Raw genomic sequence first — 14115 nt, 5'->3', positions numbered from 1 at the left:
TATTATATAAAAAATATGTTACGCCAAAAGAGCAAGGAAATTATAAAAATCATGCGAAACCTGTAATTAAAAAAAAAAAAAGTAGAAATATTTTTTGCAATTATAATTTTTTGTGTGAAAATATTAAATAAGCAATGCTTAATTCAATGGTAATATCGGTAGTTCGAGAAATTCATTTTTCTTCGAGTTATATCGAATTCATTAATACGGACTTTAGGGGCTGTTTTTGTAATATTCCTATAAAAATTATTTTATTTTTATTGTTAAAAATTACGATGCTTTATTTATATAAATAAAAATAAAATAAAATAAATTTTAAAAAAGCAAAAATAAAGTCTTGCGTTTTTTATTTACTACTGAAAACCATAACTTTAGTAAAGGTATTTTTTTTTTTTAATAAAATAATACATTTCTACTAAGATTTAAATAAAAAATAATTAGTTCATTATATTCCGCGATCATTATTTGATAAATACTGAAAGTTTCATTAAAATTAGTTAATTTCCTGATTTTAGTGATTTTTTAAAGTAAAGGGAGGGGGCAAAATGTGTGTACATTTTGAGCATCGGCATTCATTTTGCCCGTACCTAGTAAAGAAGAAAATGAGCAGCTAAGAGAACATAAGTATCCCCGGTAAATGTGTAGATTAGTGGCGTAAATTATTTTACAAACAAAAATTTATAAAATCTATTTATTTTTATATAAAACACATTAGAGCCAAAGGCTGATATAAACCCAGAAAAAAAAAAATTTTATTATTTTTTCATCATTTTTTATTAGACTAAATATACGACATTCGAGGTCGCCATATTGTTTTTAAAAGTTGGCCTTTCTAAGGTTTGCAGATTGGCCTTTTTAAGGCCAAATTTGGCCTTTTTTTACGCTCTTACAAAAAATATGGCGGCCAAAAACATAGTTCATTCGAATGTAAGCACAGTATTCAAAAACATAGCGTAAAAAAAAAAAAAAGCCAAATTTTAAAACAATATACATTCAGTCTAATAAAAAATGATGAAGAAATAGTAAAAATGACTGAAGAAGGTCGCAGGGTACAGCGACCGAAACATTATGCTAATAACACCCAAGATGAGAATAATTTTCCGATTAATCAAAATAATACATCTCATCTCAAAAATTCTGAATTATATTTTGTTATGCTTTGGTTTCGGTTTCGATTCTAACTGATGGCACTCAAATCATATTATTTTTTTCTTACTTTTGAAATCATGACTATATATTGTGTATAATATAATATGAAATAATGGATTCTATAATGATATATACGAAGTCTGGACAAATTTAAATATCATATTTGAGCGTATTTTACGACCAGGCAACGCAGGATGTCCCTGCTAGTTTACGATAAAATTGCATTCATCATGAGTAAAATTATTTCATACTTACTTGCCAGAGGAGGGGCAGTACATCTCGTCCTTTGGACAATATATGGACTGTTCAGGCGTAGCTGGAAAGCAAAATTTAGAGAGAAAATTATTGATGACCATGTAGGGTTCAATCTGGTAGCAGATCTGTTAGCTGCGAAGCACAAAAATATTGTTATTCAAACCTTTGCTATGACTGTTCTGCTCCAGTCTAGCAGACAACTGGAACAATTATACTACTACTACTGCTACTATAAGATCTCTGTCCAGTCATAATTGACCACTTTTACAAAGCTGCTCAGTCGATGTTAAAAGCGCTTCCAATCAGTCTCCTGTGCGCCACGCGTAAGTTGTTGGGATCTCTAATCAATAAGAAGTTGTCAATCTATAACAGAGCCACTGGCAGCAGCAACAACAGCAGCTGCATTAACCCTACCAGACCGAGTTACTGATATACCGGTAACTTCCGAAAATGCTATATACCGAGTTACCGATATTCTTCCGACCACGTGGTTTTGTGTTGTCAGGGAGCTAAAAAGAGCTACCCAATCGCGGCATCTCATCTGACCATATCTGTGCTGTGTGCATGGAGAAACACCTGAGATACAACAGGAAGCACCCTGGGGTATCTTAAAAAACAAACCCCCTTAATTGCCATTGCTCCCAGGTCCACTCTGACCCAAAGTAGTAGTACGTGTTAGGGTCCCAACTATGGGTTAAATAGAAACTGACTTGAAAAAAAAAAACAAATGTATGCTACTAAAAAATTTTTCTTCAAAATCACTGGATTCAGCATTAAATAACCTGAAAAGGGTTGATATGCCATAAAACAAAAACAGTCAACCAATCAAATCACCTCAGCAAAAACAGTCTACTCAGCAATATGGATTTCATCCTTCAAAGTCAACAGCTGACTTTCTGAGTGTAATACCACTCAAGATAAATGAATCTATTGCTGGGGAGGCAGAGTTTGATTTCTAGAGCAATACCTCTTGACATGTCAAAAGGCCTTTGATAAGGCTTGACACAAAGGTCTACAATTAATTTCTGTTTGCCTGACTGTCACTAACGTGTAAGAATGTATGCACGAGATGAAGAAAGCGGGTATATGAGTCATTGAGTCCATTCAATATGCCTCCCACCTCCCCTAACAAAGGCATGGGTGGGAAGAAGCATACTTGCTTGGGTCATTTGGTACTCCTCCTACCTCAACTCGAGAATTCTGGAAAACACTGATTTTGTTAAACAGGTCTTATAGAAGTTTCTATTTTCTCACTGGCTTATTACTTTCACATATAGGTGTTAGTTTTGGAGATTTTGGACAATTTTCATTGGTTAAAAATATTTTGAGTCAATACATTCTTGTGAAAACTTACTTGCTTTTAGAAGCGACAAAGAAAGCGAATTCCAAAGGAAGAGTGTAACAATCAGAGTCATTTGCTTTATGCATTCATGGTTTACATACTGATTGGAAGAATTGTTGTTATTTAATATTTAAGCACCAATAATGCTATTTAATATTTACTCAGGTATCAATGAAAAAAAATACATTCTAAAATATGAAGGCCAAAATCTTACCTGCTAATGTTTGCATTTTTGCTCACTTTGGATGGCTTTCCCTTGTTGCTAATATTTGTTTTGAAAATTTACAACAGTCGCTACACTCAAAGTGTAGTATCTGTTCTTCAGATGCAGCACTTCCATTTCTTGTTCTCTTTCAGTGGAGGAGAAATCCTTCACGACTGAGACAATTTTTATTTTTGTACCTTTTCTCCACGTTAAAAAACGACCCTGGTATCTAACTCTGTCCCGAGTGTATCTATTGTAAATAGGTACACTTAAATTACTGTAATTTGCAAACTAATACCCCAATTGAGCTTAAATCTTCACATGTGTCATTTGACGGTTAGTACTTTATAAAAAAAAATCTCGTATGGATTTTTATGGGTGGTGTCATCTATCTGTCGGGCCCAGGATTTATTGCATGATGTGTTAAAACCCTGAACATTAACCTGGGTATCCGCATGCACAACTGTAAGGATAGAAAAACCAGGAAAGTTTTACGTACTTGTTGAAGGAATTGGCGTTGTTGTTGTCTTAGTGGTGGGTTGCGTTATTTCCGGTTCTGGAGTGGTACTTACTGGAACGTCAGGACATTTTGGTATGTCGCAATAACCAAAAAGGTTTCTTCGGTAGTTCGTCCAACACCATGGCCTTGTGTCATTATCTGGATTCCGACAATAGTTGTGATCTCCCAGACCCTGAAAATGCCACAAAAATAAAATCATAGTAAAATTAGCTATATCATATTTCTCTTTGTCTGTCTGTCTGTCTGTCTATTTAACTTTTTCTCAGAAAATACTGAGTCGATATATCTAAAAAATTTTTATGGACTGCATTGGTCCCGTAATGGGCCAGAAGAAACACACAACTATATTTAATGGAAACAAAATACAGGGTGTTCCAAAAGTCTTTGGCACATTTCAAGTCCTAATATCTGCTTGAGTGAGCCTATTTACTATGCCTCCCCACGGGACAGAGTTTTTTAATGTGGAGAAAAGGTACAAAAATAAAAATTGTCTCAGTCGTGAAGGACCGCCCCTCCACCGAAAGAGAACAAGAAATGGAAGTGCAGCACCCGAAGAACAGATGGTATTTATTTGCTCCCCCACCGAGCAAATTAGGCACAAGGCCGATTTTTAATGTGAGGAGTGAAGGGGAAATGGGGACCAGCTCCCCGGGGAATAGGGGAGCTGGATAGTGACAATTGGTATGAAGGGTTGCCCCTACATTGACCAAGGTCTTATATGTGGGGTCACCCCCACATATGGTCTTTGCTTGCAGTATCTGCCGGAACAGATGGTATTTATTTGCTCCCCCACCAAGCAAATTAGGCACAAGGCCGATTTTTAATGTGAGGAGTGAAGGGGAAATGGGGACCAACTCCCGGGGAGTAGGGGAGCTGGATAGTGACAATTGGTATGAAGGGTTGCCCCTATATTGACCAAGGTCTTATATGTGAGGTTGCCCACACATATGGTCTTTGCTTGCAGTATCTGCCGGAACAGATGGTATTTATTTGCTCCCCCACCGAGCAAATTAGGCACAAGGCCGATTTTTAATGTGAGGAGTGAAGGGAGGGGGAATGGAAAAAGGGGACCAGCTCCCGAGAGGTGGGAAATGGGAACTGGTTAAAGGTCAGGCATGTAGGGTTGCCCCCACATCTGGTCTTTGCTAGTCATAGCTTGCAGCATCTGCCGGAACAGATGGTATTTATTTGCTCCCCCACCGAGCAAATTAGGCACAAGGCCGATTTTTAATGTGAGGAGTGAAGGGGAAATGGGGACCAACTCCCCGGGGAATAGGGGAGCTGGATAGTGACAATTGGTATGAAGGGTTGCCCCTACATTGACCAAGGTCTTATATGTGGGGTCACCCCCACATATGGTCTTTGCTTGCAGTATCTGCCGGAACAGATGGTATTTATTTGCTCCCCCACTGAGCAAATTAGGCACAAGGCCGATTTTTAAAGTGAGGAGTGAAGGGGAAATGGGGACCAACTCCCCGGGGAGTAGGGGAGCTGGATAGTGACAATTGGTATGAAGGGTTGCCCCTACATTGACCAAGGTCTTATATGTGGAGTTGCCCCCACATATGGTCTTTGGTTGCAGTATCTGCCGGAACAGATGGTGTTTATTTGCTCCCCCAGCGAGCAAATTAGGCACAAGGCCGATTTTTAATGTGAGGAGTGAAGGGAGGGGGAAGGGAAAAAGGGGACCAGCTCCCGAGAGGTGGGAAATGGGAGCTGGTTAATGGTCAGGCATGTGGGGTTGCCCCCACATCTGGTCTTTGCTAGTCATAGCTAGTCATAGCTTGCAGCATCTGCTGGAACAGATGGCATTTATTTGCTCCCCCACAGAGCAAATTAGGCACAAGGCCGTTTTTAATGTGAGGTAAAAACCAGCTCCCCTAAAAGTAGGCAAAAAGGGGGGGGGGGCACTCTGGTTACCAAAAATAATAATTGTCCCAGTATAGAGGGTTTCCCCTCCATTGACTGGTACAAATTATCTTAAGTGCAGTATCTGCCGGAACAGATGGTATTTATTTGCTCCCCCACCGAGCAAATTAGGCACAAGGCCAATTTTTAATGTGAGGAGTGAAGGGAGGGGGAAGGGAAAAAGGGGACCAGCTCCCGAGAGGTGGGAAATGGGAGCTAGTTAAAGGTCAGGCATGTGGGGTTGCCCCCACATCTGGTCTTTGCTAGTCATAGCTAGTCATAGCTAGTCATAGCTTGCAGTATCTGCCGGAACAGATACTACACTTTGATCCCAACCCGAAGGCCAAGTGAGAAAGATGATTGTATTTTCCAACATGATTGGGGCACAACCACACTGGAACCTCAGGGTTAGACAGTTTCTGAACACAACACTGCCAGACAAATGGATTGGCCCATCTGGATAAGATGATCACGATCCCATACCCTGATGCCCCAGATCTCTAGATCTCACACCCTGTGACTTTTTTAGGGGGTTTGTGAAAGAACTGGTCTATGTGCCTCCCATTCTAAGACACATGGATGAGTTAAAGACCTGAATAAAAGAAGCTGTTGCAACCATTGACAACGCAATGCTGGGACGCGTTTGGCAAGAACTGGATTGCCGGCTTGATGTGTGTCATGTGACCAATGGTGCTCACGTTAAACATCTTTGAACATTCCATGAAAAACTTGAGATTACAAGTTTTTCATGAATATTTGTAATCTTTAATAGTTCTCAGGATATTCAATGTCAAAATGTTCCCAAGACTTTTGGAACACCCTGTAAATAAATTCTAGCAAAAGGCAAGATAAATCGCAAATTAAATGTACAGGGCGGAAAGATACATTTGTCGCCCTAAAACGACAACACTACAGCTTTATTTTAAAACTTTCACTGAAAAAAAAAAAATCAATGTAATAGAGGTGACATCTATTCAATGTAGCCGCCTTCAGCCTCAATCACTGTTTTAATACAGGTCTGGAACTGGGAGCATGCCTTTTCCAAAAGCGCCGGCAGGATCTCAGTGAATACCCGGCTGGCTTTGATGTTGTGGGAGGTCATGTTGGTGATGTTCTCGACATATGACCAAACGAAGTAGTCCAGTGGGATCAGGTCAGGGGAGGAGGTGGGTGGCAGTGAGAGAAGGGTACAAAGTCATAGCATTCCTTCTTCGACTTGTCGACCAGTGCCGAGTTCCGTTGCCACCTGATTGCACCAAGGGATCACCACACTATTCAGCACATCCAGATTTTGAGGGTGCTGGCAATGGTCCTGTTGTCACAACTTGGATCGGTAGAGCGCATGTGTTGTACAGCGGCGCATCTCCAATCGCGCTTGTCGAACATTGTGTCACTTTCAGATATGATAGAAGGCTCCTATCGCTCTTGGGATTTGTACCCAACTGGCCAACTATTAGATGGTCTGCATCAACAAACGAAAACCGGTTTTCATCAAACAGAAATGGAATCATGTCGTCTTTTCTAGGGCGACAATTTCATCGTTTCACCCTGTATATTGAACAGAAATGTAAACACAAATAAAGACTGTGGTTATACATCAGTCCGACTTCACATGGCTTCTTTTTTTTTACATAGGATTCACCACTTATCAAGGCCCGGGGGCCACTCGAGGATAAGGGTTATAGAGTGTACAGTAGTCAATAGGACAATATCGTAGTAGTCGTTATTAATGGAAGTTTGGTAAATTGGATTACTTAAAGGGGTGGTTCATCAAGAATTTGTTTATGTTGGAGTTGAAGACAACCAAGTTGTAGTTAGCTGGGAAGCAGGCAAATGGAAGAGAGTTCCACAGGTGTGCAGTTCTAAGAAAGAAGCTTGTACGCTGAAGGACATATTCTCCTGGTCTTTATAATAAGTGAAAGATTCCATTATTATTTGTAAATCCTAAAAAGGTTGCAGAGACGAGAAAAGGGCATCACCTACTAGATTACGAAGTCGGTTTTGAACTCTGTAAAGGGAGGATAGGGTACTCCAAGAAGCTCCTGCCCAGATGCGGCAACAGTATTCCATCCTATGACGTACTTGACTTTTATTGAACTTGTTATGAGTTTGACAGTGTAATTTTGACAGTGTAATTTTGGCAGTGTAATTTTGACAGTGTAATTTTGGGTGTGAAGTCTTGAGAAAAGGCTTAAAACTTACTTTATCTGGGTGGGTTCTAGGGTTGATCTTTCTGGATTTCGACCATTTGAGACAATGACTACCCTTTGTGGATACTGCCCTGGTACCTCTGTAATCAGTACCGTTTCCATGGTAACAGTCTGTAAGAGAGATGAAATAATAAATCTAAAAATAAGAAACAAAAAAATTGTTTAAAGACAAGGTTCAAATTATCGCCTCCCGCTTTTCGCCAAAATATTTGAGTCCATAATAAACCAAGCTCTAGTCCATCACCTTACAGCTGCTAAACTTTTGACTGACCAACAATACGGATGTAGACAAGCTCGTTCTACAGCTGATATCCTTATTGTATCTCTGAACGTATATACCATTCACTGAACAAAGCAGGGGAGGGTAGAGCGCTAGCCCTCGATATAGCTAAGGCTTTTGACAGGGTTTGGCATGAGGGTCTTCTCAGGAAAATCAGATCATACAGTATTACTGGACGAGTACTTAACATGATTATATCTTTCTTAAATAAGAAAAGAATCCAGGTTGTCCTCGATGGTTGTACATCCAAACAATATGATATAAATGCAGGAGTACCTCAGGGGTCGATCCTTGGACCTTTATTATTCCTAATATTCATAAATTACTTCCCTGATAAAATTGTTTCTGAGATGGGTATATTTGCTGATGACACCACGCTCTATAACAGGCACAAGGGGAAAACAAATGAACGCATATCTAAAGAAATTGGCAAAAACACTAGAAACAGACCTCCAATCTGTGGTTGAATGGGGATAAAAATGGATGGTCACATTCAATACTGCCAAGACTAAACTTGTTTCCTTCAATAATTACAAGAAACCTTCTCAACCACCAATAGCTATGGCTGAAGACACATTATGTGAATGTATTTCTTTCAAACTCCTTGACCTAACGTTCACAGGGAACATGAACTGGAACAGATACATTGAGAGGATTGTCAGGACTGCTGCAAAGAAGGTAAGCTCTCTCTACCATGCTAGAAAACTATTAATGCCTGAAAGTATCCTGTATCTCTATGAGGCCACCATTTGCCCATGTATGGATTATTGTTGTCATATTTGGGTTGGTGCATCTGCTACAAGTTTCTCACTCCTAGACAAGGTTCAAAAGACAGTCACCATACGAAATGAATCCACAGTAGCATTTGAACCATGGAACTTTCCAGCTAATAGACAATCCTTCAATCCTTGTTCATAACAATACCATAAAAATTTTCCCCAGACGCTTACCTACGGTAGTATTTGGCGAGGCCTTTTCCGTTTCACAAATAAAATTAGCGACCCTGTTGCAATTGACATTATCCCAGTAGAAATACTCTGTCATGAAGGTCTCTCGGTTATAATTAAATGTATTCGACAAGGCTACGCATCTTTGCAAGGGCTTGTTGCTCGGCTTCGGAAACTGCGATTGAGGTTCCCAACCTGAAGGAGAAAGGAATAGACAAATAAAGAAAAACAGATTATATTTAAATTATATGCATTTATTACTCTAGATTAATACATAGATTTTATTAGATTAAATGTACATTATATTAAATTAATACACAAATTATATTAGATTAATATACAATTAGATTAAACTCAGATTATATTAGGTTAATACACAGATTATATAAGACTGATACACATATATTGGATCATATGTATTGTACGTAATTAATATACATTTTATATTACAATAGAAAAATGCGAGCATGAAGAGCAATATGGTTAAGCTTAAACATGGAAAAGTAAAGGACTAGTTGTTAAAACTGGAAAAGAAAAGAACAAGATATTCTAGTAAAAAATATAATAAATTTATAGCACAAGATATTCTAGTAAAATTTATAGAACAAGATATTCTAGTAAAAAATATAATAAATTTATAGCTAAAATATTGCAGCATTAAGAATTGATTATATAATGTTATAAATTGAATTTTAAAAAAATCTTAATGCTGCAATATTTTAAGTTATAAATTTATTATATTTTTTATTAGAATATGTTGTCCTTTTCTTTTCCAGTTTTAACAACTTGTCCTTTACTTTTCCATGTTTAAGCTTAACCATATTACTTTTCATGTTCGCATTTTCTATTGTAATCCATGATTTTTCCAGACTTCCAATTAATTTACTTGTTCTTTATTTAATTTCAGTCTTATTTTTTTTGCCCACATCAGTGTAACATACCCATATGTAATAACAATGTACGTTACTCATCGGCTTTCAATAAAATAACCCAATTATCTCCCTTTCATTCTTTCATTCTCTTTGTTTCACTTGTTACTTCTCTTTTCGGGGCAGCAGTGAATTAGTAGCAACACTGGTCCCTGAAGCGACGTGGTTACTATTGAAACCTGTCATAAAAAAACGTCGCTCACCTCCTTACATATTTTACGATTTTGAACACCACTAAATTCATCAAAACTTTTGTTTGACTGAACGAAAATTGAAACAATTTTTCACAATATAGCTGAGAAGGTGATCTATAAACTGTAACTGTGTTATGTTTTTTATTTATTATAATGTTTTTTCATTATTATTATGTTTTTTTATTTATTGTTATGTTTTTTATTTATTGTTATGTTTTTATTTATTATTATGTTTTTTTATTTATTATTATATTTTTATTTAGTATTATATTTTTTATTTATAATTATGTTTTTATTTATTATTATGTTTTTATTTGTTATTGTTTTTATTTATTATTATGTTTTTATTTATTATTATGTTTTTATTTATTATTATGTTTTTATTTAGTATTATGTTTTTCTTTATTATTATGTTTTTTATTTATTATTATTTTTTATTTATTATTGTTTTTATTTATTATTATGTTTTTATTTATTATTGTTTTTATTTATTATTATGTTTTTATTTATTATTATGTTTTTATTTATTATTATGTTTTTATTTAGTATTATGTTTTTATTTATTATTATGTTTTTTATTTATTATTATTTTTTTATTTATTATTGTTTTTATTTATTATTATTTTTTTATTTATTATTGTTTTTATTTATTATTATGTTTTTATTTATTATTGTTTTTATTTATTATTATGTTTTTATTTATTATTATGTTTTTTATTTATTATTATGTTTTTTATTTATTATTATGTTTTTATTTATTATTATGTTTTTATTTATTATTATGTTTTTTATTTATTATTATGTTTTTATTTATTATTATGTTTTTATTTATTATTATGTTTTTTATTTATTATTATGTTTTTATTTATTATTATGTTTTTATTTAGTATTATGTTTTTATTTATTATTATGTTTTTATTTAGTATTATGTGTTTTTATTATTATGGTTTATTTATTATTATGTTTTTATTTATTATTATGTTTTTTATTTATTATTATGTTTTTTATTTATTATTATGTTTTTATTTATTATTATATTTTTATTTATTATTATGTTTTTTTTATTATAATGTTTTTATTTATTATTATGTTTATATTTATTATTATGTTTTTATTTAGTATTATGTTTTTATTTATTATTATGTTTTTATTTAGTATTATGTGTTTATTTATTATTATGTTTTTATTTATTATTATGTTTTTATTTATTATTATGTTTTTATTTAGTATTATGTTTTTATTTAGTATTATATTTTATTTATTATTATTTTTTATTTATAATTGCTTTTATTTATTATTATTTTTTTATTTATGATTGTTTTTATTTATTATTATGTTTTTATTTATTATTATGTTTTTATTTATTATTATGTTTTTATTTATTATTGTTTTTATTTATTATTATGTTTTTATTTATTATTATGTTTTTTATTTATTATTATGTTTTTATTTATTATTATGTTTTTATTTAGTATTATGTTTTTATTAATTATTATGCTTTTATTTATTATTATGTTTTTATTTATTATTATGTTTTTATTTATTATTATGTTTTTATTTATTATTTTGTTTTTATTTATTATTATGTTTTTATTTATTATTATGTTTTTATTTAGTATTATGTTTTTATTTATTATTATGTTTTTTATTTATTAATATTTTTTTATTTATTATTGTTTTAATTTATTATTATTTTTTTATTTATTATTGTTTTTATTTATTATTATGTTTTTATTTATTATTGTTTTTATTTATTATTATGTTTTTATTTATTATTATGTTTTTTATTTATTATTATGTTTTTTATTTATTATTATGTTTTTATTTATTATTATGTTTTTATTTATTATTATGTTTTTATTTATTATTATGTTTTTTTTATTATTATGTTTTTATTTATTATTATGTTTTTTATTTATTATTATGTTTTTATTTATTATTATGTTTTTATTTAGTATTATGTTTTTATTTATTATTATGTTTTTATTTAGTATTATGTTTTTATTTATTATTATGTTTTTTATTTATTATTAAGTTTTTATTTATTATTATGTTTTTATTTATTATTATATTTTTATTTAGTATTATGTGTTTATTTATTATTATGTTTTTATTTATTATTATGTTTTTATTTATTATTATGTTTTTATTTATTATTATATTTTTATTTAGTATTATGTTTTTTATTTATTATTACGTTTTTATTTATTCTTATATTTTTATTTAGTATTATGTTTTTATTTATTATTATGTTTTTATTTATTATTATGTTTTTATTTATTATTATGTTTTTATTTTTTATTATGTTTTTTATTTATTATTACGTTTTTATTTATTATTATATTTTTATTTAGTATTATGTTTTTATTTATTATTATGTTTTTATTTATTATTATGTTTTTTTATTTATTATTATGTTTTTATTTATTATTATGTTTTTATTTATTATTATATGTTTTTATTTAGTATTATGTTTTTTAGTATTATGTTTTTATTTATTATTATGTTTTTTTAGTATTATGTTTTTTATTATTATGTTTTTATTTATTATTATGTTTTTTATTTATTAGTATGTTTTTATTTATTATTATGTTTTTATTTATTATTATGTTTTTATTTATTATTATGTTTTTTATTTATTATTATGTTTTTATTTATTATTATGTTTTTATTTAGTATTATGTTTTTATTTATTATTATGTTTTTATTTAGTATTATGTTTTTTTATTATTATGGTTTATTTATTATTATGTTTTTATTTATTATTATGTTTTTTATTTATTATTATGTTTTTATTTATTATTATATTTTTATTTATTATTATGTTTTTTTTATTATTATGTTTTTATTTATTATTATGTTTATATTTATTATTATGTTTTTATTTAGTATTATGTTTTTATTTATTATTATGTTGTTATTTATTATTATGTTTTTATTTATTATTATGTTTTTATTTATTATTATGTTTTTATTTAGTATTATGTTTTTATTTAGTATTATATTTTTATTTATTATTATTTTTTTATTTATAATTGCTTTTATTTATTATTATTTTTTTATTTATTATTGTTTTTATTTATTATTATGTTTTTATTTATTATTATGTTTTTATTTATTATTATGTTTTTATTTATTATTGTTTTTATTTATTATTATGTTTTTATTTATTATTATGTTTTTTATTTATTATTATGTTTTTATTTATTATTATGTTTTTATTTAGTATTATATTTTTATTTATTATTATGCTTTTATTTATTATTATGTTTTTATTTATTATTATGTTTTTATTTATTATTATGTTTTTATGTATTATTATGTTTTTATTTATTATTATGTTTTTATTTATTATTATGTTTTTATTTATTATTATATGTTTTTATTTAGTATTATGTTTTTATTTAGTATTATGTTTTTTAGTATTATGTTTTTTATTTATTATTATGTTTTTATTTATTATTATGTTTTTTTTATTATTATGTTTTTATTTAATATTATGTTTTTATTTAGTATTATGTTTTTATTTAGTATTATATTTTATTTATTATTATTTTTTTATTTATAATTGCTTTTATTTATTATTATTTTTTTATTTATTATTGTTTTTATTTATTATTATGTTTTTATTTATTATTATGTTTTTATTTATTTTTATGTTTTTATTTATTATTGTTTTTATTTATTATTATGTTTTTATTTAGTATTATGTTTTTATTTAGTATTATATTTTATTTATTATTATTTTTTTATTTATAATTGCTTTTATTTATTATTATTTTTTTATTTATTATTGTTTTTATTTATTATTATGTTTTTATTTATTATTATGTTTTTATTTATTTTTATGTTTTTATTTATTATTGTTTTTATTTATTATTATGTTTTTATTTATTATTATGTTTTTTATTTATTAGTATGTTTTTATTTATTATTATATTTTTATTTAGTATTATGTTTTTATTTATTATTATGCTTTTATTTATTATTATGTTTTTATTTATTATTATGTTTTTTATTTATTATTATGTTTTTATTTATTATTATGTTTTTATTTATTATTATGTTTTTATTTATTATTATGTTTTTATTTATTATTATGTTTTTGTTTAGTATTCTGTTTTTATTTATTATTATGTTTTTTATTTATTATTATTTTTTTATTTATTATTGTTT

At 29.1% G+C, this 14115-nt stretch overlaps 1 protein-coding gene across 3 annotated transcripts in view; it reads right to left on the bottom strand.

Moving 5' to 3' along the window:
- The window catches only part of LOC145266351 (serine protease svh-1-like), a 228974-nt gene that overhangs the window by 88521 nt on the left and 126338 nt on the right, over positions 1–14115 (bottom strand). For all 3 annotated transcript variants that reach the window (XM_080121964.1, XM_080121966.1, XM_080121965.1), the window contains 4 exons: positions 8820–9011; positions 7582–7700; positions 3451–3643; positions 1405–1465 (listed from right to left, as the gene is read on the bottom strand). In XM_080121964.1, coding sequence (XP_079978090.1) covers positions 1405–1465; positions 3451–3643; positions 7582–7700; positions 8820–9011 — 565 coding nt within the window. The remainder of the gene's footprint in view (positions 1–1404; positions 1466–3450; positions 3644–7581; positions 7701–8819; positions 9012–14115) is intronic.

Source organism: Euprymna scolopes, chromosome 41 (assembly GCF_053919585.1).
Source record: "Euprymna scolopes isolate OS-2025 chromosome 41, ASM5391958v1, whole genome shotgun sequence".
NCBI classification, from domain to species: Eukaryota; Metazoa; Mollusca; class Cephalopoda; order Sepiida; family Sepiolidae; genus Euprymna; species Euprymna scolopes.
The sequence above is the reverse complement of the archived record's forward strand: the minus strand, read 5'-3'. Positions and strand labels throughout refer to the sequence as shown.